The 27,676-nt window shown below is 36.8% G+C and overlaps 1 protein-coding gene across 1 annotated transcript in view; it reads right to left on the bottom strand.

Moving 5' to 3' along the window:
- Positions 1 to 5,899: 5,899 nt before the first annotated feature.
- LOC131439374 (protein pangolin, isoforms A/H/I/S-like) overlaps positions 5,900 to 27,676 on the bottom strand; it is a 35,822-nt gene continuing 14,045 nt past the window's right edge. The window contains exon 3 of the mRNA XM_058610298.1: positions 5,900 to 27,265. Coding sequence (XP_058466281.1) covers positions 27,169 to 27,265 — 97 coding nt within the window. The 3' untranslated portion in view covers positions 5,900 to 27,168. The remainder of the gene's footprint in view (positions 27,266 to 27,676) is intronic.

The following is a 27,676-nucleotide window of genomic DNA, read 5'->3' on the forward strand; positions in this document are numbered from 1 at the left end:
AACCGGCGAAACAAAAAACGTAAAAAAAATTCTAAACTGATTTCAAAACTACACAAATCGATAAACATTATCAGTAGGCAACTAAACAAACCGATTCCGGCTATCCTGGTTCCCGGTATCCGGTTCCGGAAGTACCGGAAATAGTGGTTATATATACCAAAATGGATCTCACTCACTTTTTTCAGCAATGGTTCGACCGGTTTCCACAAACTTGGATTCAAATAAAAGGTGTTCCGGTCCCATACGGAATTACTGAATTTCATCCGGATCCGACTTCCGGTTTCGGAGTTATAGGGTAAAGTGTGTTCAATATTGTACACAGTCACTTAAACCGGCAAAACAAAAAACGTAAAAAAATTTCTAAACTAGTCTCATAAATACACAAATCAATGGTCATTATCAGTAGGCAACTAAACACGTTGCCGGTATCCGGTTCCGGAAGTACCGGAAATAGTGGTCATATATATCAAAATGAATCTCACTCACTTTTCTCAGCAATGGTTTGACCGATTTCCACAAACTTCGATTCAAATGAAAGGTCTTCCGGTCCCATATGGAATTCCTGGATTTCATCCGGATCCGACTTCCGGTTCCGGAGTTATAGGGTAAAGTGTGTTCAATATTGTACACCGTCACTTAAACCGGTGAAACAAAAAACGTAAAAAAAATTCAAAACTGATCTCAAAACTACACAAATTGATAAACATTATCAGTAGGCAACTAAACAAAACGATTCCGGCTATCCTGGTTCCCGGTATCCGGTTCCGGAAGTACCGGAAATAGTGGTCATATATACCAAAATGGATCTCACTCACTTTTTTCAGCAATGGTTCGACAGGTTTCCACAAACTTGGATTCAAATAAAAGGTGTTCCGGTCCCATACGGAATTACTGAATTTCATCCGGATCCGACTTCCGGTTCCGGAGTTATAGGGTAAAGTGTGTTCAATATTGTACACCGTCACTTAAACTGGCGGAGCAAAAACCGTAAAAAATGTTATAAACTGGACTCTAAACCGTTGTTCCCAATCTTAGGGCCAATTGAAAGGTCTTATGATCCTACCAAAAATTACTGCATATTTTCGGATACAACAAACATTTAAACCATAATTTAGAGTGCGTACTAGTAAAGTTTGTATGTCATGTTAGTTGGTGGCCGTACGAACCGACTATGATTATACCGGTTCTAGTGAACCCACTAGTGAACCCACTTCGTTTTCTTAAGGATGACCTACGCAATCAAAGCACTGTTTTATTCTGTATGTTATACTAGTTAATGCACAAACAATCTCTTGGTTTCTTTCAAAAATCGAAGTGAAAAATTTTGAATAGAATACCACACTATTATATATACATGAGATAGGCATCATTACACCACTATGTGGATTAAAACAGGTTTTTTTAAAAGAGAAATGCCTGAACTTGAGTATAAAAACGTGCACAGACTTAGAATAAAGTATAATAACCAACAAAAACAAGTTTGTTTGTTTTTAGGGAATTTGGAACTAATCTGTTGTCTTACTGCAATTCTATTACATTTTCTACTGAAGTCGGTAATATCTCGCGATAAGGGACTACCTTACGCACTTCGTAACTTTATATTGCTTGATTTAAGCTTCCCAAAAAGTATATGTATGTGCCTTTTGGTCTGCGACCCTGCTTCCTATTAGTAGCTAAAGTTAGTGTATACAAAAGTTTAAATGTTAAATAACTTTTTAAGTAAAAGGCCAAACCGTGCACAGTTTCCAACAAAAATGTGTACTTTTACGTTTTTAGTAATTGTCTCGAACATAGTAGATACTGAAAATAATTGCGTTAAGTTATGTACAAAAACTTGATTTTAGGTGGCTTCAAACAAAAATGCTTCATATATCTGAAACTTTTTGCATTAGACCTATAGCTTCTTCGGCAAAGTTTTTTCTCGTTAGAAGTTCTAAAACTTTGTAGAAGACATTGTTTTTCTATTTCTTAAGGGAAAAAAGTTGTTGAAATGAAACTTTATCGTTGTAGGCTTTGCACATTGTGATCAAATCACGAGGTATATTTTTGTGAATGAGTTCTCCAAAGGAACTATGTATATCGGATCGACGGTTTAACAGTTAGAGAATTACGTTCACGTTTTGCCTTTCTCATATAGAAAGGTTATGCAATCATTTGAAAAACCGACTAGTGAAAATTGGCCCGGAGGGCCAAGTGTCATATACCATTCGACTCAGTTCATCGAGCTGAGCAATGTCTGTGTGTGTGTGTGTATGTATGTGTGTGTGTGTATGTGTCAAATAATCTCACTAGGTTTTCTCGGAGATGGCTGAACCGATTTTGACAAACTAGGATTCAAATGAAAGGTCTCGTGGTCCCATACGGAATTCCTGAATTTCATCCGGATCGGACTTCCGGTTCCGGAATTATAGGGTAAAGTGTGTTCAATATAGTACACCGTCACTTAAACCGGCGAAACAAAAAACGTGAAAATTTTTCTAAACTGGTCTCAAAACTACACAAATCGATAGTCATTATCAGTAGGCAACTAAACAAACCGATTCCGGCTATCCTGGTTCCCGGTATCCGGTTCCGGAAGTACCAGAAATAATGACCATATATAACAAAATGGATCTCACTCACTTTTCTCAGCGATGGTTTGACCGATTTCCACAAACTTAGATTCAAATGAAAGGTCTTTCGGTCCCATTTGGAGTTCCTGAATTTCATCCGGATCCGACTTCCGGTTCCGGAATTATAGGGTAAAGTGTGTTCAATATTGTACACCGTCACTTAAACCGGCGAAACAAAAAACGTGAAAATTGTTCCAAACTGGTCTCAAAACTACACAAATCGATAGTCATTATCAGTAGGCAACTAAACAAACCGATTCTGGCTATCCTTGTTCCTGGTATCCGGTTCCGGAAGTACCGGAAATAGTGGTCATATATACCAAAATGGATCTCAATCACTTTTCTCGGTGATGGTTTGACCGATTTCCACAAACTTAGATTCAAATGAAAGGTCTTCCGGTCCCATACAGAATTCCTGATTTTCATCCGGATCCGACTTCCGGTTCCGGAATTATAGGGTAAAGTGTGTTCAATATTGTACACCGTCACTTAAACCGGCGAAACAAAAAACGTGAAAATTGTTCCAAACTGGTCTCAAAACTACACAAATCGATAGTCATTATCAGTAGGCAACTAAACAAACCGATTCTGGCTATCCTTGTTCCTGGTATCCGGTTCCGGAAGTACCGGAAATAGTGGTCATATATACCAAAATGGATCTCACTCACTTTTGTCAGCGATGGTTTGACCAATTTCCACAAACTAATATTCAAATGAAAGGTCTTCCGGTCCCATACGGAATTCCTGATTTTCATCCGGATCCGACTTCCGGTTCCGGAATTATAGGGTAAAGTGTGTTCAATATTGTACACCGTCACTTAAACCGGCGAAACAAAAAACGTGAAAATTTTTCAAAACTGGTCTCAAAACTACACAAATCGATAGTCATTATCAGTAGGCAACTAAACAAACCGATTCCGGCTATCCTGGTTCCTGGTATCCGGTTCCGGAAGTACCGGAAATAGTGGTCATATATACCAAAATGGATCTCACTCACTTTTCTCAGCGATGGTTTGACCGATTTCCACAAACTTAGATTCAAATGAAAGGTCTTCCGGTCCCATACGGAATTCCTGAATTTCATCCGGATCCGACTTCCGAATCCGGAGTTATAGGGTGCGTACTAGAAGAGTTTGTATGTCATGTTAGTTGGTGGCCGTACGAACCGACTTTGATTATACCGGTTCTCTGGTTCCGGTGCCGGAAGTGCATATAATAGTGAACCCATTTCGTTCTCTTAAGGATGGCTTACGCAATCAAAGCACTGTTTTATTCTGTATGTTATGCATAAACAATCACTTGGTTTCTTTCAAAAATCGAAGAGAAAATTTTTGAATAGAATACCACAATATTATATGTACATGAGAAAGGCATCATTACACCACTAGGTGGATTAAAACAGGTTTTTGTCAATTCAAACCACTGTGCAATGGTATATGAAATGTCGGTTTTCACAGTGATTGCATAGCCTTCTTGTATGAGAAAGGCAAAATAAATTTGTCTCGGTGCAAATTATACAGAATTACCAGAAGTTTTGCTCTTCCTGTTACTTTATATGGTCATAGTGCGTGAAAGGCGTTTATTTTTAATTAAACTTATTCAACATATTTAAGTTTGAAAGATAGTTATTGGAAAATTGGTCTCTTCCTGCGGACATTTCTCACAAATTGCACTTATTTCATGTAATCCATCAATCCGTTTGATTTCTCGGTGGGTAAAAGTTAAATTATGGTATATGTGAAGTACATCAATAATAATAATGATAGTTTGATACAAATAATAAAACAGTGCTCGTTATAGATTCATTCAATTCAAATAAGTCATCATTATGTGAATTGAATGATTCATATAATTCAGTATTATGGATAAAACTTTACAATTATTTGTGAAGTAATTTTTAATGTATGTGTTGTTTAAAGATGTAAATAAAGCACCTTGTCGGACCGTCGAATAAACGAGACGAGAAATGAAGGCTGCAGTAGTGAAAATTAATGGGTTTTATGAGTAAAGATTAGGATTACTTCAAATTCACTAGGACGTGCAAGTTCAGTTTTCAAAACGATATTTGCTAACATTCCGAATAGTCCTCAGGTGGTTCGAAAAGCCTAACAATCACTTACCTGCATTTAAGCATACCTCAAACAAACATAGATTTCCCACTGCACGGTGACACTGACAGCGCTTCAAGTGAGAAACGGGTGTAATTTTTCCATTAGCTACTGTCATAAATCAAATAAAATAGATTTCCCAGTGTACTAGTAATGTAAGTGAGCAACCCGTGACACCAAAAGCGCCGTCTGGTGTCCTAAAAAAAATGTATGCATAAAGTTACCTACGCATTTAACACAACCACAGTAGCTAATGGAAAAGAGTACACCCGTTTCTCACTAGAGGTGCTGTTAGTGTCACCGTACAGTGGGAAATCTATGTTTATTCGATTCATGCTACTGTGGTTGTGTTAAATGCAACTTTGTACATGCATTTTAGGAGCATTCACGCACCCATTCTACACCAGACGGCGCTTTTGGCGTCACGGGTTGCTCAACTACAGTACTTTTACACTGGGGAATCTAGGTTTATTTTATTTATGACTTAAGTTATAACTTGGTTGATTTCAAATGAGTTTTCACTTACAAGATTTATGTAGAGGGAATTTAAGCAATTGTTTGGATAACTTTTTATTGTGGTAAAAATTAGACTCTACGGATGATAACATTAATTTCTTTTCTAAAATTTTTAGTATAGAAGGTAACGTAACAATTTCCACTTGTTTGTGGAAATTCTATCTAACTATTGACAACTTATTTTCTGAAAATACTTAAAAAAAGAATAAGTCATAAAAAATTTTCCCTGCAATTCAAAACTTTGAAAATAAGGAAAACACTGTTGTTCAGTGAAACTGGTACACAAGTAAAATTAGTGTAAAGACTGTTGTCGAATAAAATGCAATATTTTCTTTCGTGTATAATTTTTTATTAGATGGGTAAAATTCGATGAAATTTTGGGACGGATCGCAAATGTGCCAGGAAGTACTTGGTGGTCTCTAACATTTTTAAATGTCAACATTCTACTTGATTACATAAGTTTAAATTCACTGGTAAAATTTCGCATGTATAATATTGCTGGGTATTTCATTAAGGTTTCCAAAGGATACTTACCCGGCAGTTATCTTTGTATTCCAGAAACCTTTGGAAATTCTCCTTCGCGGTTAATCATTCATGGAATTGTGATACTGTTGATTTTATACTAGGGAAAGGTCATCAATCAGATCAGAACGAAAAGAACCGTTTTAAATGATTACAATAACATGTACAGTGTTCTTCTAAAGTGGTTTCACAGTTTATGTTGTATATATAGCTCTATTTATGCACAAATATTTTCTCCTTGTTATATCTTAGCATCGTTTTTTTTTTTCATTTCTCTTGTTCATTGGTTGCACATTTCGCGTTTGTCTTCCTGTTTTAATGGTTCTCATCATTTTTGTGGGTAGTTTTTTCTTTATATTCTTCTGTGTGACTGGTAGAAATTATTCATTATTGTTTATTTGCATAAATATTGTTGATTTGTGATGGTTTTTATTTTAATTTTTCTTCTCGGTACATACAATGACGTATGATGATTTGGTTTCATTAATTGATTTTTTCCAGCTTCCAATAATATTGACTTTTCACTAAACTAACGATTTTTCGTATTCCGTTAATCAAATATTACAAAATAATAAAGTCACTATTTTAAATAATTACTTTACGATAAATTCGATCATTTTATTTTTTCACTTGGTCATAACTAAGTACCAAGTGTTTGTCATCAGTTTTTTTTATTCTTTTTCGAGAATGTGTATACAGTTTTTGTTTCCAATTCAACATCTCTTGTTGATTTTTTGTCAATAAAAGCTACTATTGCGTCATCGACTTCTGGTGGCCTTCAAATCAAAATGTAAATATATTGATAATTGTTATATATTGTTGTTTGAACGTTTTTCTATAAAAAAAAACAGACATTGACTATTTTTGAAAGAAAGAATCTTTCTGACGATCAATGTGTCCCTGTATGCATAAGAGCAATTTAATTGCTCTTCGTGTGTTCAAACAGTGATGAAATTTGAGTATTCCTTAACGCAATCGTCGACAGATTTGCTAAGAATTTGTTTTAGTATATTTGACGAAGTAACTCTCTTTTTGAGAAACTATATATGGCCAAAGTTTACCGCGTTTGACTAGGAAAATAATATTACTTGATAAAAACTTAAACATAACTCAAATCTAATTTGGCACATAATTCTATTTCCTTCGTTTTGGTTAAAGAAATGACTGAGAATGGTTCATCGAAGAGGTTTATTACATAGATCAGAACACTGACTCTTTAGCTTGAAAATTTGGCACATTTGAAGCATCATCACAATAATCAGTTAGCATGTTACATCAGTTAGTCAGTCTGCCAATATTCCGTTGCCGTCCTACTGCTGAGATAAAAAAAACATAAATCAGTATTGTAAACAAGCACGCTGATTTGATGCTTTCGGTAAATACTCATTAAAAATTTCGCTTCGTCACCAGTTGTTAAGAGTAGAGAAAACGGGACGCGCTTCGTTACTCGCAATAGATAGCTGAGGAACGGCATTCGTCAACGGCTTTCACCCTCGTCTTTGGCTAACTCTGCCCGGTATGAGAGCCTCATCACAGGAGCATCGGAGCGAAATGGGAAAGCATAAATGCAAATAGAAAAGGACCCACGGTTATTCGCCTACTTTGCTAATACTGTTGCTGCTGCTTCCGCATGAAGTCAGTCCTTCAGTAAAATTACCGTCTTGAATTGACGCTATCGATTAAGAAGTCACCCATCCTCGAACTGCTCTAAATTCCACTCGTAAAATTTAATAAATGTCATTGTCAACAACTTCTCTAGTTGGACTCTAGTAGTTCACGCTGCTGCATTCAATCACCAGTATTTGCCATTGTCCTGTCACAGGATTGTTGGGAAAAGGGATTGATTTCAATTTGAAATTCATTCTCGTTTTACCTCCCATAGTCTATTGCAAACCGGCGACACAGTGGGACTTCGGAGCAGTTTAAACAAATTTCATGAAATTAAATCCAAGTGATTATTTAACTAGACGATTACCCGTTCAGTACACCACCGCTTCCGCGTACTATGAGTTCGAATTTATTCTTCTCAGCGATTTTGAGATTTAGTTACTAATTTTTTATTTCGATATCGAATCTCCACGTAGACGAACTTAATCGAAACAGAATGTTCGACTATTCGGCTGTATTAAAAAAAAAATTTGATTGTTTATCGCACAGATGGTATACACGATAAATATGCTTAATTTGTTTTAAATAACATAAAATGGTTAAAATTGAATCCAGTTTTTGCTCCTTTTCTCTGCAATTTAATACTACTAGGAATAAAAGTCTGAAACATGTTGTTTTCAAATGATTTGTTTCTATTAAACATCCATACATTTCCTACAGAATACCCGTTGCATTCTGAAAAAAATCAGCCGAGGAAATTATCGCGCATTTATGCTTTCTGGCGAAAAGCATCATTTTCCTCATTAATCAGTATGAATACCTTGCTCAATTGAATACTTTTCTGTGGTATTGCCGGATACTTGATACGTTTGTACCAATTCACTGTTGATTCTAATGGCATCCATCATTACAGAAAGGGGTCAGAACGGTAATTTTCCTGCTTACTCCCTCGAAAACGCCAGCAATTTCCCCTTCAGAAATGTCGCAGATTCGTCTTTCTCTCCGGCCCGGTCGGTTTCCATTCACCAACTTGACGGTAATAGGAGTGCACCAGGCAGCAGAACACTGATCCGTTGAAAAGCAGTGATGGAAAGAAAGAAATCCAAGCGAGTCCTCTCCAACTAATGAAAGCGACTATTTTTAAATGAAAAAGTACATATAAATTGGATCGTACACAGCTCGGTTTCATCGAGTTTTACTGGCTTTCTTGGTCTCAGAGTCATTCGACATATTACAGTGCTAGGAACCGCTCTCGCTGACCCTCCCAGTTTCCGCTTTTCAACAATCTATTCGATTATAGTTCACCTCACAATGGTGCACCACGGCTGAGCACTTGTCGTATTTCTTCATTTTTGCTGTGCATTCGTCAACGCAGTGTTGTCAAATATACAATTTCATTCTAAATACTATAACTACATTGCCTTTAGAAAGCCAAAGGCATTGAACTTATTTTTTCAAGTCTTGGACTCAACTTCGTTGTCTTCGGAGTCGCTTCTATCCGATAGTCATAATTATAATATATGTTACTTAGCAGATTGTTTTGATCACATTCGACTGGAAAACACACCAACAAAGCTTGAACAAATTTCAGTAGGAGATTTGTAGGAAACTAAATGAGCTATTGAAAATGACTTACGGGCAAGCCAGCGCACGATTTGAAGTTCCTGTCCTTTAACTACACTAAAAACGCTGATTCTTTGAAAGTGAGGCTATTATTAGGGATACTAGTGATACATACTACGATAAATTTAAAGTGCATTTAGCATGTCGCGGAAGAGATATGAAGATATATCTTAAATGTAACAAACCGCGTACTTTTTTTACTAACAGTTGAGTTTTTCCAAAAATAAAAAAAACATCCTAGAGATAAAGTAGTGGGACTAATCAACGACGACTGATCATGAACCAACGAAATCAGAAATAGAACAATCTTGGCATACGTAGCTAGAACCATGGCATCAATGAAAAACTTTTTGAACGATAATGTTTTGTTGAGTAGGTAAAAATCTCTTTTCCTAATTTCTAGTATTTTCAGTAAATGGAGGAGGTCTGGGTTTCGAACATCAAGTAGTCCGAAAAAATGTTCTTCAATCAAGTGTTTTTCACATGGAACATGCGATTAGTATTTTGCAATGTTGGATGTAGTGTTGAAAAATATTATTTATGTGTCTGAAAAATTCGTTATAAGATTCTTACAAGAATATATTAAAGTAAGAAGTAGTTGTATTTGTTATCATGACTTTTTCATCAATAAAATACAAAAATTTGACAAAACTTTCAGCCTAACAACAAATACGGCAACACTGCAGTCTACGGGGTTTTCGCTGTTGCTTTATATCGAACCTATACCAATCTCGGCTATAAACCACCTGTATTCTGGCAGTCCCTTCTTGTGCCATTCATCGGGGTTCAATGACAACAACGGCAAGAGTCGGTAAGATAACGTTTAACACAGTAAAAAAGGGAATCCAGCCTCATTCGTCTATTCCAACCAACGTAGAGGCACTGCTGAGGTTTTCCACCCTGCAATACGATGCGATCGTGAAAAAAAAATTTGGGATGAGTGCGGAAAATTGCCGATGAAAACGTCAGCAGTAATCGTACTAGCCTAACGTGTCAATACGGTGGTTTTCACTCTACAAAACCGGATTCGGCATGCCAAGGATGACGCATGGGACATTATATCGTTTTATGGGTACCTTCACCGTCGAGGAATGCCGACCGAAAGCCTTAAAACAGGTAGTGTCGCCTGTGTTGTCTCCGTTCTTCGTGCAATCCAACTAAAAGTCTGTAACCTGTTATTTATACCTTAGCGTTTGCTCGGTTCTTGTGTGTATTTCAATCACTTGGCCACCCCTTCGTTGGAGAGAATAGAGAGCAATGCTTTCTTGTGTTCATCCCACCTGAATCAACCCACACTTGAACGGTTGCCGTTGGTGCTGCCATTGCTTCTACACGCACAATAAAATCTAGTGAGATTGATCGAAGTGCATGCACTACAGTTCTCCAGCTGGGACAACTAACGTAGCATCTCATTTTCATCCCGGAGCCGCCGAGCGTCCTCGAGTTCCATAGTACATATAACGTGATATCTAATGACATGAAGCCCGGTGTGGTGGAAAGAGTGGGATGCACACATCAGCAAACACACCAGCACATCCGAGCGCTAGCACTTTGCAGTCTGATCAATGCACTTCTTGAGAGTCATTAGGCCCCGGTAGCGTTTGCTTTTTCGCAATCAATGCTGATTTTAATTTGTAATGATATGGAAATGTTTATGGTACAGGGAGCACAAAGTTACGCGGGAATTTGCTTGTTGGTTGGAGGATATTTATTGTGCAACTCGCGGCATTACGTGCAGATACCAGACAAATGCGAAAAGTAGATTTGATTGATGTGAATGTTTTGAGATAGCGTGTAGTTAGATAAGGTGAACTACTACTAGCGATAATATTTGGGCTTATCATTAAAACATGAACGATTTAAATAGCCAACAACACACTTTAGTATCGATGCTTTGCGGTGAAGTGCGTACTAAAATTGTCAAATTGATGTAGGTTTTAATTAATTGGAAAAATAATCCAAGTGCAAGTTTTTTCATTGCTTTGTTTTATAGTAGTAGCTCAATCATTGCAAACTTCCATCTTTTTGTGACCAGTTCCATGAATTCCAGTTTAAATTCATAGATTTCACATTTATTTTATAATCTATTTGGAATTCATAAGAATTTTATGTGTTTTACAAATAGTCATAGTTTATATGTTTTGCACATGATGTCAACGTGTCAATTTGTATCAATCAATTCTACAAGTACTCAAAAAGTGTCGCGAATAATAAATTTAAACTTTACTGACGACATTGAAATTGTTACACGAAACATTGAGCTTATGATGGAGGAATACTTCGGACTGAAGGTCGAAGTAAAAGTGGGGTGGACTGATTCTATTAGCGTTGAAGACTGAATATATGAAATTTACACGCTCTATTTAAGAAAAATGATGCCTTACACCAAATTTGCAACTCATTGGTATCCGCCGACAGTTGTGCCAATAGAGAAATAAAAGGAATCTTTTGGGAGGAAATTGGAGAGCAAAAGTAAAACAGTGGAGTCTAGATGCAAGACGACATGTGAGGTCGGCGTATAAATCAAGAATTGCAACAGTTGATTTTGAGTTGAGTTGAGTTGCTTTAAAAAAGCATCTTTCTATGTTTCATCTATGTAGTAGAAAAGCAAATCATACTGTTCATGCTACATTCTCAATAAAAACTTGACCCTTTGGTTTATCACACTTTGCAACCGATGTTAACAGGATAATAGCATAGCTTGTACACCCAAACCTTCGTTTACTTAAACTTTTTACGTTACTTCTTTTTACGTAACTCTTTTTACGAACAAAATCCCAAATAACTTAATCATTTTTTACGAACCAAATCCGAAATAACGTAAACTTATTTTACGAACCTACTTTGTAAAAAGAGGTTTTTGCATGCAATGAAAAGCATTTTCGGCGTATTTATATGCCATGTAAATTACTACAATATGGGTATTTTCGGAACGAGTTTGATGAGTCGTTGTCGGAAAACGATGTTTGAGGTGGTTCTGAATTCCAAGATGGAGACTTCCAGTTAACTGATATCTATATTAGAAAGGCAAAAACATTCTGAATATTTATTATAGAGACAAAAGATTTTGTTTTAATTCCAGAATTGATTTACTATCATGGTCTAATTAGATAAAATCCAATTAAACGCCAATCCAAACTTGTTCAAGAACTGAGGGCGCCTAGATCGTGCGATTTGACACCATTGAATTATTTTTGTGTAGAGGTATATCGAATCTCTTGTTAATGCTGCCAAAATAACATTTATTCAATCACCAGAAGACAACATCACTTGCGTCGGTGAGATACCAGGCTATATGTTCGAAAAAAGTTATTCAAAATTAGACTCCTCGTATGGATCACCTATAATGTAGTCGTGGCCAGCCTAAAAATCTTTAAAAACTTAATAGCAAAGATTGGTCTTTATTCTTTAAATTGAAACAATCACCCTTTGTTTCAGTTATATGAATCCAAAATAAAATAACATTGAAGAGTTTCTGAAGAACTCTCAAATTTATTGATTGTGAAGGTGAGCTTTCGGCAAAAAACAATTTAGACAAATTAAAATATAATTAGTCTTGGAGTTTTCCTCGAACGAAAAGGAGGAGTAAGAAAATTTGCAGATAAGGCCAATTCAAGCGCATTCACTATATATCAACTACAAACACTTGAAATCGTATCACAAAAACAAACTCTACAAACTAATTTGAGTTCCTTGCGAATGGATAGTCGGGACAAAGTTACTGACAACAGCAGTTTTGTGTCCAGGTCGCCATGTGTCGAGCGAAAACAAATAAATATTATAGAATGTGTACACAGTTTAAGAGCAAACGGAAAAGTGACAAGTATTCCGGGGGAGGAAAATGGTGAAAAGTTTTCTTTTGAAAGTTCCATGGAAACAGTCAAAGAAGTAGAAAGATGCTGTCGGAGAAAACAGAACTTTTAGAGTCAAACTAAAGTAAACCCGTGGTAACGAAAGAATGAAGGATAAATAAGCAAACTGCACGAACGAGTGGAAAATGTGAACCAAGCCCCACCACCCCGTCGTCCGACGATCGCCGCAGGCTGAGGGAAGGTACAGTGGGAAAGTGCCTGATACAAGACAAGAAATGCACAGGAGTGCATCAACTGATTCTTTTTCGCCAACGAGCACCAGTCGGCTCACTTGAATGGGGCAGAGAAATGCGCAGAAGAGAGATGGTTTGGAGTAGGGAAAATATGTCAAGTGACATTATAATACGCGCTCACTCGGTTATGTGCTTTTCAGGATCGACTGAGTCATTCAGCAATGGGCATACAAACATGCATGCTATACTTACACGAGTGCATCCGACGTTGCACGTGAGAATCCTATGACGAGCATTGAAACAGAGTAGGTACGTACAACAATAACCGGGTACTTTTCAGCAGGTTTGCAGGGAGTTTGGTGAATGCAACATATGCTGCATCAAATTAGCCTGAGAACAAGTGGCGGTAGTAGAGGGTACGAGAACCGGAGAATGTTTCTAAGAAAATCAAGTACCATGTCTCTGGCTTTCTGTGAGTTGTTCATTGGCTATCTGTGGCTCTATAGTTAAAGTAAAATGCAACGGGTTTGGTGGTTTAGGATTCATTATGAAATTGTGCTGAATATGCTGAATACATTCAATGATGATACATAATATTAAAATGTCGACCTTAGTATTCAAAACATTTACACATGAATAAAAAAGTAAACAATACCGAAATGTGGAAAACTTCAAAGTTGGTTTTAGGAGTATCTTTGTTGTTTCTATTTAGAGTAACTCCACCCACACTATTAATCGGCTGCAAAGTCTGTTTAAACAGGCTTTGCTTGTCCTTCTCCACAGACTTTTTGAATTTTTAAATACCTCTTTTTTCCTTCAAAGTCAACGTTAATATGTTATTTCTATTATAAACGGTGCAAAACTTTTGTAAGTAAGATAAATAACAACAAAAATTTTTATGCGGTAACAAGTTACATTTAACTACGAGTTCAATCACGGAAGGTTGAAAATAATTCTGAAATTCACCTACTGTGGTTCCAATTTGATCAAACTCTAGTAGGTATTCAAGTCGATTTGATAAAATATATCTTCGTGGTCTAGCTTCAGTAACGTATAAGAAGAGCTTTAATTTTAAAATTCTACCATTTATTTTCAAACGATGATATCGCTCTTCTGAAACGTTTGCATGAGTTCTCATTTATTCAAACTACTGAGTGGCAATGAGACAAAATATGGTTGAAGATAGTAAGAAAGGTTTGGGTTTTGCCTCTTGTTTGTAAGATGTTGTTTTTGCATCTTAATTTTCCTAATCTGTCTTTCTTTTTTCAAAAGTTAAACTAAAACATGAATATCAACTTTGAGGATACCCATACATCAATGGTTTCTCATTGAACTCTTACTGAATATGTAATAATTTTCTAGTCAATTTATGTCACCAAACTTCAAGGCAGAGACCGGAGAATCCAAAACAGACCGCAAAACAACGAGAAGAACATTACGAGTATTTCTCGAAGATGATTTAAAAAATATTGTCCGAAGCTGAACTCTAGTACATCTAAATGATGAAAAGAATTGATCAAGAGATTTGTCTCAAGTGCGTGAGCCTCATGTACTATATGAATGTTAAATATTTAGCTACAAATAAACATACAAACATATATACAACACCTGCTTTAATACCCCTTGTGTAATGGTACCTTTCTCATTAACATTACACGGGAAATCAATGCAAGTTTCATATTGGACATTTTGAATAAATGTTTCCAAAACCGGAATAGGGAGACTGTCATAGTTGCCAGTTTTTAGGGCCATGAATAAGTTAGGCAGTTCGAATAGTTTTGCAATCTGCTTCAAAAATATCGTACATTTTTTGTGTCGTCAACCATATGAAGGATGGACATTGTCAGCTTGCATTATCCTGGAAGTCGGTTCCAGATCATATTCAACCTCATCCAATAGGATAATAAGACAATTATTTGAATCAAAGTTCGACCGGGTCAATCACGGTTAGTTTGTTTGGTTATAACCTAATATGCCCTGCATGTTAGAAGAATTTACTGGCTAGTTTCAAGAAATTTGTAGAATTTTTAATACCATCTACCCCATTTCATTCTAAATATTAATTATAGAGACAAAGTGTTCATTTTAATTCCAGTTGCTTGAACATGTAAAATTGTGTGATTTGAAAATTACATGGCTTGAAATCGAATAAAATAAAAAACAATAGATCGATCGACTTGAACCGAGAAACATCAAATCACAAAGCACTTCAGTTAATCGACTGAATCACAGAAGCACAGTGAGTAATTGATACATATAAAACCAAGCACCAGCACTTGGTAGCCGAGGGCACATAACACTCGGAGCCTGTAAAATTATGTACGAATGAAATATTGCATCATTTGACAAGTTATGAATTGTATCGTTTGTAGAATTACGTCAGCTGTAAAATTCATAATTTCTTTCTGTGTATTAACAGTTTTCATTGACACCACCACCGGTATAGTAATATCACAGCCGCCTGTAAAAATTTCATATAATTCACGAAGCATGCAATTCCTATGTACATTTTTTTCAAACAAACTTGAATTCATTGAAATTATTTCTTTCTTTCGGGCGCACATCTCTTAAGGTGGCTATGAGCACCATATTCAACAAAAACACACATCGGTAACAGACACTTGTGCTTGCACCGTTATTTATAAAAACTCATGCTCATGTATACTCGGTGCCGATGGACTCGCTTATGATTTTAAAATCGAGCTAAGGTGTTGGTTTTCTTTTTCTTCTCTTTTAGATATCGAAAACCACATACAGCGTGCTTCGTTCGTAGAGGCAGTGTTGTGTTTTCTTCTCCCGTACCAGAGAATATACGTACCGGTGCACTTTATAAGACAGCTTTGATTTTTCGTAATTTCGGAACCGGAAATCAGATCCAGATGAAATGCAGAAGTTATGTATGGAACCATAACACTTTTCATTTGAACCAAATTTTTAAAAATCGGCCAAGCCATCGCTGGGAAAAGTGTGTTCGTTCCATTTTAGAGTTTGTGATCACAATTTCCGGTGCTTCCGAAACCCGGAATGGATACATTTTGTCGTTAACTGACAAGTCCTATTCAATTGGGACTAATTTGAGCCCTCAACTACCTAATTTTTCCGTGTATCACTGCTCTGTATAGCTGCTTGAAATGCTCAACACTCTTTATCCCGTAATTTTGGAACCGGAAGTCAGATCCAGATGAAAATCAGAAATATTGTATAGAACTATAAGACCATTCATTTGTTATCTGTGAGAAAAGTAAATAATTCGAAATTGATTTTTTTTACTAATCACCCTGTAATTCCCGAACCGGAAGTCGGATCAAGATGAGATTCAGAAATTTTCAATGAAGCAACAAGTCCTTTCATTTGAAACTAAAATGGAAAATCGGTTCAGCCATCTCCGAGAAAAGTTAGTACACATATTTTCATTTTTTTGTACATTTTACTCCATAATTCGCGAACCGGAATTCGGATTTAAACCATATTCAGGAATTTTGTATGGGATCGCAAAAAAACTGGTGCGTACATTTTGCGTACTTGAAGAAATCTGGACCTCGGTTTTACAGTGAACCTTTTTTATGAGAAAGACAAAAATAGGGTGCTTGCTTCATCTTACGAATTAAAAAAGATTCGTGCCAATTGGTATAGTCATTTTCTTTTTATCATATAAAGGGGCGGTTTCAAGAAACGGGTTACAAAATTTAGGTGCTTCAAAGGAATAGCATGGCGAAAGTAAATTCAACTTAAACTATGTTTCTCCGAAAATATAAGAAATACGACTTTGAAACTTTGCATTTATTTTATCTGAAGATATAGATCTATGAATTGAAGCAATTTGTAGACAAACAAATTTTACATAGAGTGCGCTTCTTAATACAAGTGCTTCTATGTATTTTGCCATTCTTCAATGAGAGTGAATTATTTTTCCGAAAGTAACTTCGCTAAATTTACTATTTCAATTTATTTAGTATTATTGGAGCGATTGGAAACTGAAGTCGTTGCGAAACGGCCTCACATAGAGCGAAACAAAAAATTGTTTCCGGTGTTTTGCAGACTTTCCTGGAAATTACTTTTCGGACGGAAAAATTGGAAAACCGCTGAAATGAATGTACTGGTGAAGAAATAAAAAAAACATACATATTTCTTTCACTAGTAGGCAGTTTTCACCCTATCTAGTAATTATAGGTAATTAGGTTTAAAATAACAAACACGGGAATGGCATACCCCCATACCTCGTTGCCTTTTTTCACCTGACGATTCGTCGGTAATACTATCTTTGCAAATGTTTGCAAATTTTTGATAGTAACAACATGCAATATATTGAGAATTTTCACCGAATATGTTTTTTTAAGTAAGAGTGAGTTGACCTCCCAATTCAAACGTACATCCGATCCGAGCAAGATGAATATCCAGGTGACCCAGAAGCAAAGACCAATGCTAGATTATGACAGCATATAAACGCAAATTAGCATTTAAGTTACTTTTGAGGCAACTTAAAGGCCATAATATTATTTAATTGTGAATAACCTGTATTTACAATTCTGAATACTCAAAGATTTACAATAGATGATACTTGAAGAATTCAGACATTGGTTTAGATAGACATATGTTTAGCACCGTAATCCATTGACGATTGTAGAATAGACAGTCGTGTAATCAGATTTTTTGTATCAATCAGCCACATAAAAAATGTATATCCAATACCGTAGCGAACCTAATGAAAAATTCGTCTTATATGTGAGCTTTCATCAGGATCTTGGTATGGGAAACAGAATTGGCATCATTACATACGTAAAGTATATGGTTGACTGTCAGTTGTTGCATTTCAGCTTCAAGTAGGTCTCGTCATCTATGTATTATTATCATGACGTCACATTTCACCGGAATGACAATTTTGGTCAGCACCTTCAGCCGCTTCGTCTGGGTGATTGCTTGCTGTTCAGAAAATCTCGGTCTCAGCTGACCTTTCTGCTTACTTATGCTTATTCGGTACAGATACCTCTTCGCTGCTTGACCGATTTCAGCATTCTTCGGTACCAACGCGCGGAACGAATAGAACATTTTACCCTAGGGGGACGGGTATAGCTTCTGCTGCACTTTACGGTCACGCATACCGTCGGACGACCATAATCAGGATTCGCAAAGTACGATTGATACATTGATGAATCACAAATAATAGGTTTTATGGAAATCTACTGGTTGGTGGCGCAAAGTTTTGTTGAACTGTGGTCAATTTTTTATTTCTTACCTTTATATAGTTATTTGCATGGGCGTATGGATATTTTTAATTATAAATCATGTTCATCGTACTTTCAAGAATATCCAAATATCATCTGTTTGTTTTGTACCATTCACGGAAGGATGACCAAGCAAAGTTTAAATTAATAGAGCAAATACTAAATTTTCTACATGTATTCACATTAAAAAATAAATTCTTTGCTGATTGTGATTTCTTTATGTATGTGAATTATCCAATAAGCCGCCCGAACTTCGGTTTCCGCCATCAGCAGAGAAACATTTACCCGCGCGAAGCGCACACTGCCAAATAGCTCTGAACAGAAAAAAACACCGACCGAGTCAGCGAGCGGTCCAATTTTGTATATCCGTTCGAACAGCATACTATACCAACACACATCACAACAAAACATTAATCTTTTTGTTTTTGTTTTGTTTTGGTTATTTATACATTGGAGTACATATTTGTTTATTTAACTTTTATCCTTCGCTCTCTTTGGTCGGACAATTTGAAATGCTGCCACCGCTCGAATTTCAACCTTCCTGTTCCAACCACGCACTTCCCGGCTTGTACAAGCAATCCGGAGTAACATTCACCGTCTGTCCCACGTTTCCTCTCGACATGCTCATCATCATCTGCTCATCATGGGGAGCTATCATCACCTCATCTCGGCCGCTTTTCCCGATGCCGATAGGGCTGCGAATTACCATCGCTAATGCTTTGGTTCTAACATGGTTTATAGGGTTGTCAAATTTGGAAACAAAAATTTCAGAACAACAAAGATGAAAGGCCCAAGGGTCAAAACACTTGTACTGTAAAACGTTGATGTAATACACAAAAATGATATTAATAAGCAGATATTCATGCAAAAAAAAACGCGATGGGAAGAAAAATTTCGCGGTAAATTCGTATACATCCATTGTCGAAATTGGTGGAAAAGTATTGATTGACAAATATAAATTTGAAATTAAATATCTTCATCTTCGAATCATGCTATTCAATTCTGAAATTCTGGATGATTTTGAAAAATTAAAGGAAGAAATATTTGTTTGAGAAAATTCTTGTTTCATCACTAATTGATTGATAGAACCTAACATGTCGCCACTGATCATTTAGCCGGTGATGTCTTTTTTTCCTACGTTGGGCATTAAACGTTTCCCTTCAGCATATGTACTCAATATAAGAACAATCACGTTTAAGCCACGAATGCACAGAAATAAAATGAACAACGTTGATTTACTTGCCGGATGATACGGCCCTAAAGATTAGACATAAAACGGAACGGCATATCTACCGGAGACACCCTATCACTTCTCTGTTTCCAAAGGTGATATACGACAAAATGTTTCTCAGCGAAGTGGCAGGGTAGAATATCTTTGTTAGTCGGTTGGTCGAATGTAAATGCTATGTGTCCCACACGAGCCTCCAACCCGAAACCATACAATCAATTTGGGACAGACGAGGAAGGGCCATTCGAGGAAGGATCATTTTGTTTGACTATTGGAGTAGGATGGAAGTGTGTAGAAGCTTGTTGACGATGACAAGGATATGTCAGACTGGTTGCGAATTCGGTTATTTCGACTCAAGTGGTGGTAGCATGGGGAAATAAATGTGATGAACTCATAAACTGAAGGCTGGCGAACATTTGTGTGTGTATGCGTACTTCGATATTGAAAATCTCTTCAAGCACTTGGCCTGAAGCTATGCAAAAATTTATATTTTCGAGTCGTCTTGATAGTGAGCGAGAAATACTAACGACACAAAAAGATGGGCAAAAGAAAAATATGGGTAGGATTGAATGGGAAGAACGAAAGTAACGAACGAAGAAATACAATATTTATTGGAATTCACGAATTCGGGGAATCAAAGAGATTAAATAATTATGATGCCTTATTATCAAATACTATTTATCATAATTGTTCTACCAGAATCGAAGTGTTGAGACAATATTTTGTTTTAGTAAGAGTACTGAACACTGTACTCGAAAAAAATGCAGTACCTTTTTTGGGTATAACTTTTTATTGGATTGAATTTTTGGGAAAAGCTAGTAATGTTCACATATGCAAAATTTTTCTTACAATTTGTAAACTGTTTATAGAAATTGCTTGCAAGCAATAAGTGCATTAATCAAAAATGTGTATCCGGTTGTCGAAAGTCCAGAACAGGTGGGACTGGCATCGAAACAAAAGCGCAGAAATCAATGGCGTCTCGTGACAAAATTTACTGGCTGTGTTCTTCTTATGTTGTATGATATCAGATGTAACAATTCGTTGCAAGTGAAACTATGGATTGTGGAATGGATTTTCGCATGTGTCTTGCAATCTGTCAATAACTTTATCAATAAAACCGCTTCGACGTTTCAACTGAGACAGCAATTTGTTTTCGACTACCATATGCTTTTTTAAAATTTTCATCTTGTTAAGCTTATCAGGGTTTGTTTTATCTCGTTTATTTATCATTGAATATCATCAACGAGAAGCCAAGTATTCTTTATCCAAAGTTAAAAAACAACAAATCAACATCTTTTCACAAAAAGCAAAGGATATCACATTTCGTAGAAGACGAACTTTAAGCTTCTGAAGTAGTAACCTTTCGAACAAAAACCTGAAAGTGTTCTCTACACCTGTTTGGAAACACCTTACCTAACCGGCATTCACTGAAACCGAACATTGTAAGAATACTATACACCAACCCAAGGTATCAAACATATCAAAATCAACACATCTTTGTTCCATATTAATGTTGGGCCTCCCTTTCATTTTGGAAAACAACACATTGGGTAACAAAACAGTTCACCAGGATGATTTTTTCCGGGATAGTGGGAGATTGAATTGAGGACGAGAGTAGATTTAAATTTCAATTCTATCTTCTCCGCCTTTGTCCTACATCCCTTCTCCCTAGAAACAATCGGAAAACTCTTCTACGTTACACAATTAAGCTCGTCTCTTTGCCGCATCCTTCTCCCGTCGACATCGTTACCGAACCGAGCTGATCCGAACAGAAGCAGCTATGGGTTCGTGTGGTCTTTTCCCGCTCCATTTTTCCAGCTGAAACAGATTACACTGGAAGCTTTTGCCGTCGTTGTCGGTCGCCGCCTGTCAGACTCAGAAACGGGCGGAACATGTTAGTAGGTATGAGAAGGTATAGGGATGATATTGTTTACATTTCTATTTACATCTTCAACCGACAGTTGTTGTTAGCTTCGCCCCGCGTGTTGATGCTTACGAAGCTACAATGTTGTTTGCATTTGAGTTGTGTAAATACGCGACCTCTCCGACTATTGCACGCAAAATACGTCTCCAACCTTTTCAAAATATGGAACACTGTGCGGTTATACCACGCGGGAATGGTTAGGGATACCTTTGTGTGTGTGTAGTAAATTTATCAAAATAATAATAATAAATAATAATATGCTCTATGCAGCTTGGGAACAAATGGAGTCTAGTTCTCATTCGAACAACGAGAAGTGAATCATTGATTCTAGAGACAAAGTAAAGAAAAATAATGCGATGTGAAACAAATAATAGAAGTTAATGCATGCATTGCTTCTCACAAATCAATGGTCCACAGTAGCAAATTTAGAAAGGCGCCTTCCAAAAACAACAACATTTCAGTTCTCCTGCGCTCTGCGATAGTTTTAAGATGCTTAGGGTGGTCGATAATACCGAAAAATAACGAATATCCTGTATTTTTGTATGAACAATGTTTTATAGACAAAACTTTTCCTGTTGGTAATCGGGAAGATTTTCCAGATCATACATGCAAAAAGTAATCGATTGCGATGATTTTATCGGTTTTAGTTTCTCTTCGATCAAAAGCAAAGTCTTGGCATTTCATTCCTTTTGTGGAATTGGCTTTCTGTTTCAACAGACTTCGCAGCCGATTTTTAGAGTACAGGATGATTGCATGGCTGGTACTACGATCCTACTGACACTAATACCGTTTTCGTTTATTGATCAGAGTAGCCCGAGAGCTGATCCTAAGTCACCCAAACAACTTTTGAGATGTTTGTTTTAGCAACCTGGGGTCGCTCCAGCTCTAGATCGGACTCCAATCGCGTAGTTTCGCTCTGAAAATTTTCTCGGGTCGCACCACGAAATCAATGCGAGTTTGTTTATTTTTTTCTTTTTTCTATGAGTTGTTGTTTAGGGCGCGTACCACGTGTTCTTTTTACTCGGAGTCAGAGTCGCCCGCGTGTAGGTTCAAAAACGAAAACGGCATAAGCAACTCAAAGTTGTTTTTATTTTACGCTCGAAATGAAGAAGCAAAAATACTTCGTTTACGAGGGAAGTTTCCATTTACACATATTACTGCTGAGAAACATATCAAGCAAGAAACTTATTCCACACCATGCAAGCAAAGTGCGCTTTTCCAATCGTTGTGAGAAGAGTGAGAAATTAAGGTTTATTTTCATCTAGTAGTTTTCCATCATGGAGCACTGGAGTGTCGCTCAGCGCGTTTCTATTTGAAACTCGTTTCCAAAGAGTCAGCCGTACGCTACAACTACACGTGACTTTAAAAACATATTAAATTAACCGAGGGGCTTCTTCACAACCTGTAACGGACTCGTTTCGGTGAAATTGACACCTGTTTCACAAAATTTTTCGTCCACAACTTCCCGTGAAGGCATTTTCGGCTTTATTTAAGGAGCAAGACTCTTTGCAGTTCGCTTTCACATCTCATCCAAGTCAGTCGATAAAACAAAACCGCTTACGTTCGGGACAGAAGAAACCAAGCACAGTATTGTGTAGTGAACAATAGAACGACCTCGAAATGAGTGAACTAAACGAACAAAAGCTTCCGCCGACACGAAAGAATACAATTGTTGTTGACTTCAGGCAGTGCAAAATTCGACCTTCGATACGAGAACTTGAAGGTTTGCTTAAGGAGCAAATGCATCTTGAAACTAAACGTGTGCATTTACTTCAAGGCAACAAGACAAATAATGTGGTTTACATCAAGTTTTATAAAGAGTTGGATGCAATTCAATTCGCAAAAGACAATAACAATGTGCAGTATGTGGAGCACGAGAACATTAAGTACAACATTCCAGTATATATGGATGATAGTGCTATAGAAGTGCAGGTGCATGATCTTCACTCAAGCGTCACCGGTTCATATATTCGCAAATCTATGTCCCAATACGGAGAGATTTTCTCTATCGAAAAAGAAAAGTGCAAGAATTTTTTCCCCGGTATTCTAAATGGCGTACGTTTGTTACGCATGCGCTTGAAGAGGCCTATACATTCTTATGTGACTTTCGGTCAAGATACAAGAATTCCATGCAAATCACTTGTTACCCATGACCTATCAGATGGCAACATGCCAATATTGCCAAAAAGCTGTTCATTATAGTCAACCATGTGATAAACTAGACAAGGAGACAACTACACCATAGGACAACGGTGCTTTCTTCACACCAACCCCAAGCAACCCCAGTACACCTGTGACAGCCACCAACAACAATGATGCATCCCCTTCAACGAATCCATCATCATCCCCTATAGAACAAAGTACACCAGCTGCAGTTAACGACTTACCCTCCAACCAACCAGCAACTGCAAACAATGTACAAGGCGCATCTACAGCAACTAGCTACGAAAAGAAGACGGAAATCGACAACAATACCATCGATGCGGCAATGGATGACGAGACGAACCACGAACGAAGTGCCCCTCAATCCTCGCAGGAGGGAAATGGAAGCTCCTCTCCCCCTAGAAAAAGAGTGACAACGAGATCCAAATAAAAAAAAATATTTAAAAAATCGGCTCAATCGGCCACGTAAAGTTGTACGCAAATAGGCCTGCATAAAAATATCTTGAAAAAAAAAAGATTCTTTGCAAGCATATGAGTAATGTCAACTATGTGTGCGAAAAACAAATACCGGCGCTTCTTTTCCTGATTTTAATCAAAAAGTTCTCCATATGGTTGAAAAATAAACCAACCAGTTCATTCTGCTTAAAATTGCAATTCAAGAAAAGCGAAAATCTTAGTCTAAAACTCTTCCGTTTTCCTTAAAACTGCTCGAGAAAAATTATTTCAGTTTCAGCTTACTTCCACTGACACATTTGATTGGATTTCCTCTTGCAGAAATTATTGCGATATAAAGATTTACGTACCTTCTATAAGTAAACCCGCAAAATACAAACCTTTAATTTAACACGCGAAAGGCAATGGATATGGAATGTTGTTGTAAAACTATTTATTTTTCCGGAAAACTAATCTAAAAGTTTATCGAGTCCTTCCCATACAAAGAGTACACGTTTTGAGCGGGAATCTGCATATGCTAAAAATATCCTGGAGCAAGAACATTTTATATTACTGCCCTTTTGTAAAGCAGCCTCGGACAAACTGAAAAATTGGATTTTTACGAATTACAATAAAAAATAGCAGCTTATAAATGACTTGCTAAAATATCAGAAACAAGTTCCATTAATCACTTGGTCGGATATTTCTACAAATTGGTACTTGACCGATTCAACAGATAAACAGAATGAAGAGAACGAAAAGCATTCAGCAGTAATACAATTGTCATGTTGGCATGAATTGAATTGACAATTCCTTCGTAGCAATATATTTGCTAAGTAAACTACATAATGATATGCACAATAGGTGGAAATATTCAGAAAATAGTATATTGCTGATCTGACATAAAATGCCGTGTTTATTGTTTACCTGAAATCAGTCTACTAATATTCTTCCACAATGGAATCGAGCCGCAACATAGACTACGAAAGGAAGAAAACAAACAAAAAATAGATCAGTATAAAACGAGATACTTTCCGGAACACACAATGCCCATTTGACCCACTGTGAGGTCAACTTATAAAATGCAAATATCAGTCTTGTTTCCTTTCTAACATCATCGCACACAATCAAGAGCATCGCATATAGATATGATGTTCTTTTCCAAGGAGTAACAGCAATGGCAGCCACATGAAAATGTAGCATCCATTTCATACGGTCCGTGTGCAGCAGCAGTAGCAGCCGAGGCGAAGTAAAAAGGGATTCCTCCCCTCAATTCTAATTTAGAAGATTAAAATTATTCATTCGAAACACATGAAGCGATTTCTTGTTTCCGCACTGCTCTCGTCGCTGCCCACCCGAAGGTTCCGACGGAAGAAATATAGGTTCACCGCCAGACTAACAACAACAATAATGACGGGAGGAGCGCCAGCAGCATCATCATGAGCTGTATCCTCGTGGCAATATAAGAAAACAAACCTAGTCACTGCATGAGCAGCAAGAGGGAGTCTTTTCCTCGGTAATTAGAGAATTTCGCTCCCGACAACGTCGACAAGGACGACGACGGTATTCTGCTGACGACCGCCGACGTTGATATGCCTGTGTTTCTGTTTCTGAAGGTTATCAGGATTATCGAGCTCAAATTATAGAGGGGAAGTGAGATCGGCAAAAAAAAGCAATGCAGAAAGTATGGCACACGAGGAGGTAGGAAATTTCGATCCGATTTAAACCAAATTATATCTTTCAAGCGTGGAAACTGTTGATTTTCCTTTCCATCCCTAGGATGATGTATTAATAATCATTTCCCAGATCTCGCATCGGTTGAGGTTGACGTGGGGTTGAGAAAGGTGCCTAAAATGTCAGATCAAGGAATAAGCAATTTTGAGTGTTCAAGGATCCAAAGTACTTTTACGTGAAGCTTGTTTAATTTGAACTAAAATTGGAATTTAAAATGTGTTTCGTCTAAGAGTCGTAACATTTCAATAGAATAAATTTTCCAAACAACAGCCGCAGCAGCAGTAACAGCAAAAACATCGTTTTCTATGTTGACGACCACGAAGCGTTTTGCAGAACAGAAATACTGATACCATCCGAAATTTAAACGCGAATCGTAAAGGGTGATTAAGTAACAATTCATTTCCGCTCAAGTAGTACCATAATTTTCCTATAAGCTCGTTGATAACGGAAGATTACAAACTTCCTGAAATTAAGTCATTTGATTTCCCTTGCATGGTATCGCAATGAAGATACGATGTTTCCCTCTTTTATCAGATTTTCCCACCTCAAAAGAGATCCTAATTGCCTTGGCGGAAATGAATTGTCTTACAAACCGTACGGCAAACAATGCCGGTGTACTTCTGGTTTTTATTCCCATTCTTACTTTTATTTCAGTTTCGTTTTAACAATAACCATCATTTACACAAATGATAGATACCATTATTGCTGAACTCCGGTTTTCTTTAAGTTACTGCTAACACTTACTTACATGTTAGTTAAATGGTTATCCTCTAAATACTTAATATACCTATATCTATATACCTATTTGGTTTCATTTCTAAACTTACGCATAAAGACTTGTCATACTCATTCTTATCATTCTCGTATCTTCGTCACTGGTTTCACTTTCAATTATTTTAAAAACACCACAGATTGTTATTTTTTACCTACTAAGTATTTCGTCACATAATATCCCGTCCTCTACCGGCGGGGAAATCGCTGTGTTTCCTGTTTCAGTATGTTCACCTGCAGTTTATTAACTGTTTGCTCAACTTGCAAACATAATTAAGTATAGTACGGCCTAAACGAGCAGATGATAATTAAGTACAAAAACGTTATCTTGACCCGAAAAAAAAAATCATAAAAAGAACAATTTCTTACAACAGAAATTTTTAAAGCTTCGGCAATTGAGTTTGTGCGAAAATATCATCCCACGATGGCTCTCAAATATTGAAATTTAATAATAAATTAGCTAAAAGTAAATGTAACGATGTGAGATTTGGTTTTCTAGACAGTAGTAGTACATCGTATAAAACTAGACTTTGGACCTAGGCAGGATCACGTGACTGTTCTTGTTATAATTTGGTTTGGTTGTTTTGTTTAAGTCTTGTATGCGTGGGATTTGTTGCTTGTTGCTGTTTTTTTTTTGATTGGGTGACGAATAGTTTAATATTACACTACAGTACCGTAACTCCCCATGTACTCATCCGACATACGAGAACCATCATAGTTGTCGGACTCCTCGTTTCGTATACAAATTTTCTTTCGCCTGTAATAGAGATGCAAATTGTTCCAGATATACAATTAGAATATGGTTTGTGTGATTGTTATATCAGGATTGTTGAGTGTGATAGCGAGCTTCCAAGGAGCAGTCTGCGAAATAACGTGGGATAGCAAAATGTACTATACGAATTCGGCTTCAGTTAAGTTTAAAATTGATCTTATGAATGACAATAAAAATTTACCAACTTTGTGATTTATCATAATCAATTATACATAAATGATTCTTATTGTAAAAAAAGGAAGTAGTGGCAATTCATAAAATATTTACCTCACAATTAAAATAAATTTTAATTGTAAAACGAGTTTTGAAGTTGAAAACTATAAAAAAAAGATATGCTACACAATTTGATAATGTGACTATCCAGAAATAAATCCTATTATAAATAAATTGTAATTT

The sequence above is a fragment of the Malaya genurostris genome, chromosome 3 (assembly GCF_030247185.1).
Source record: "Malaya genurostris strain Urasoe2022 chromosome 3, Malgen_1.1, whole genome shotgun sequence".
NCBI classification, from domain to species: Eukaryota; Metazoa; Arthropoda; class Insecta; order Diptera; family Culicidae; genus Malaya; species Malaya genurostris.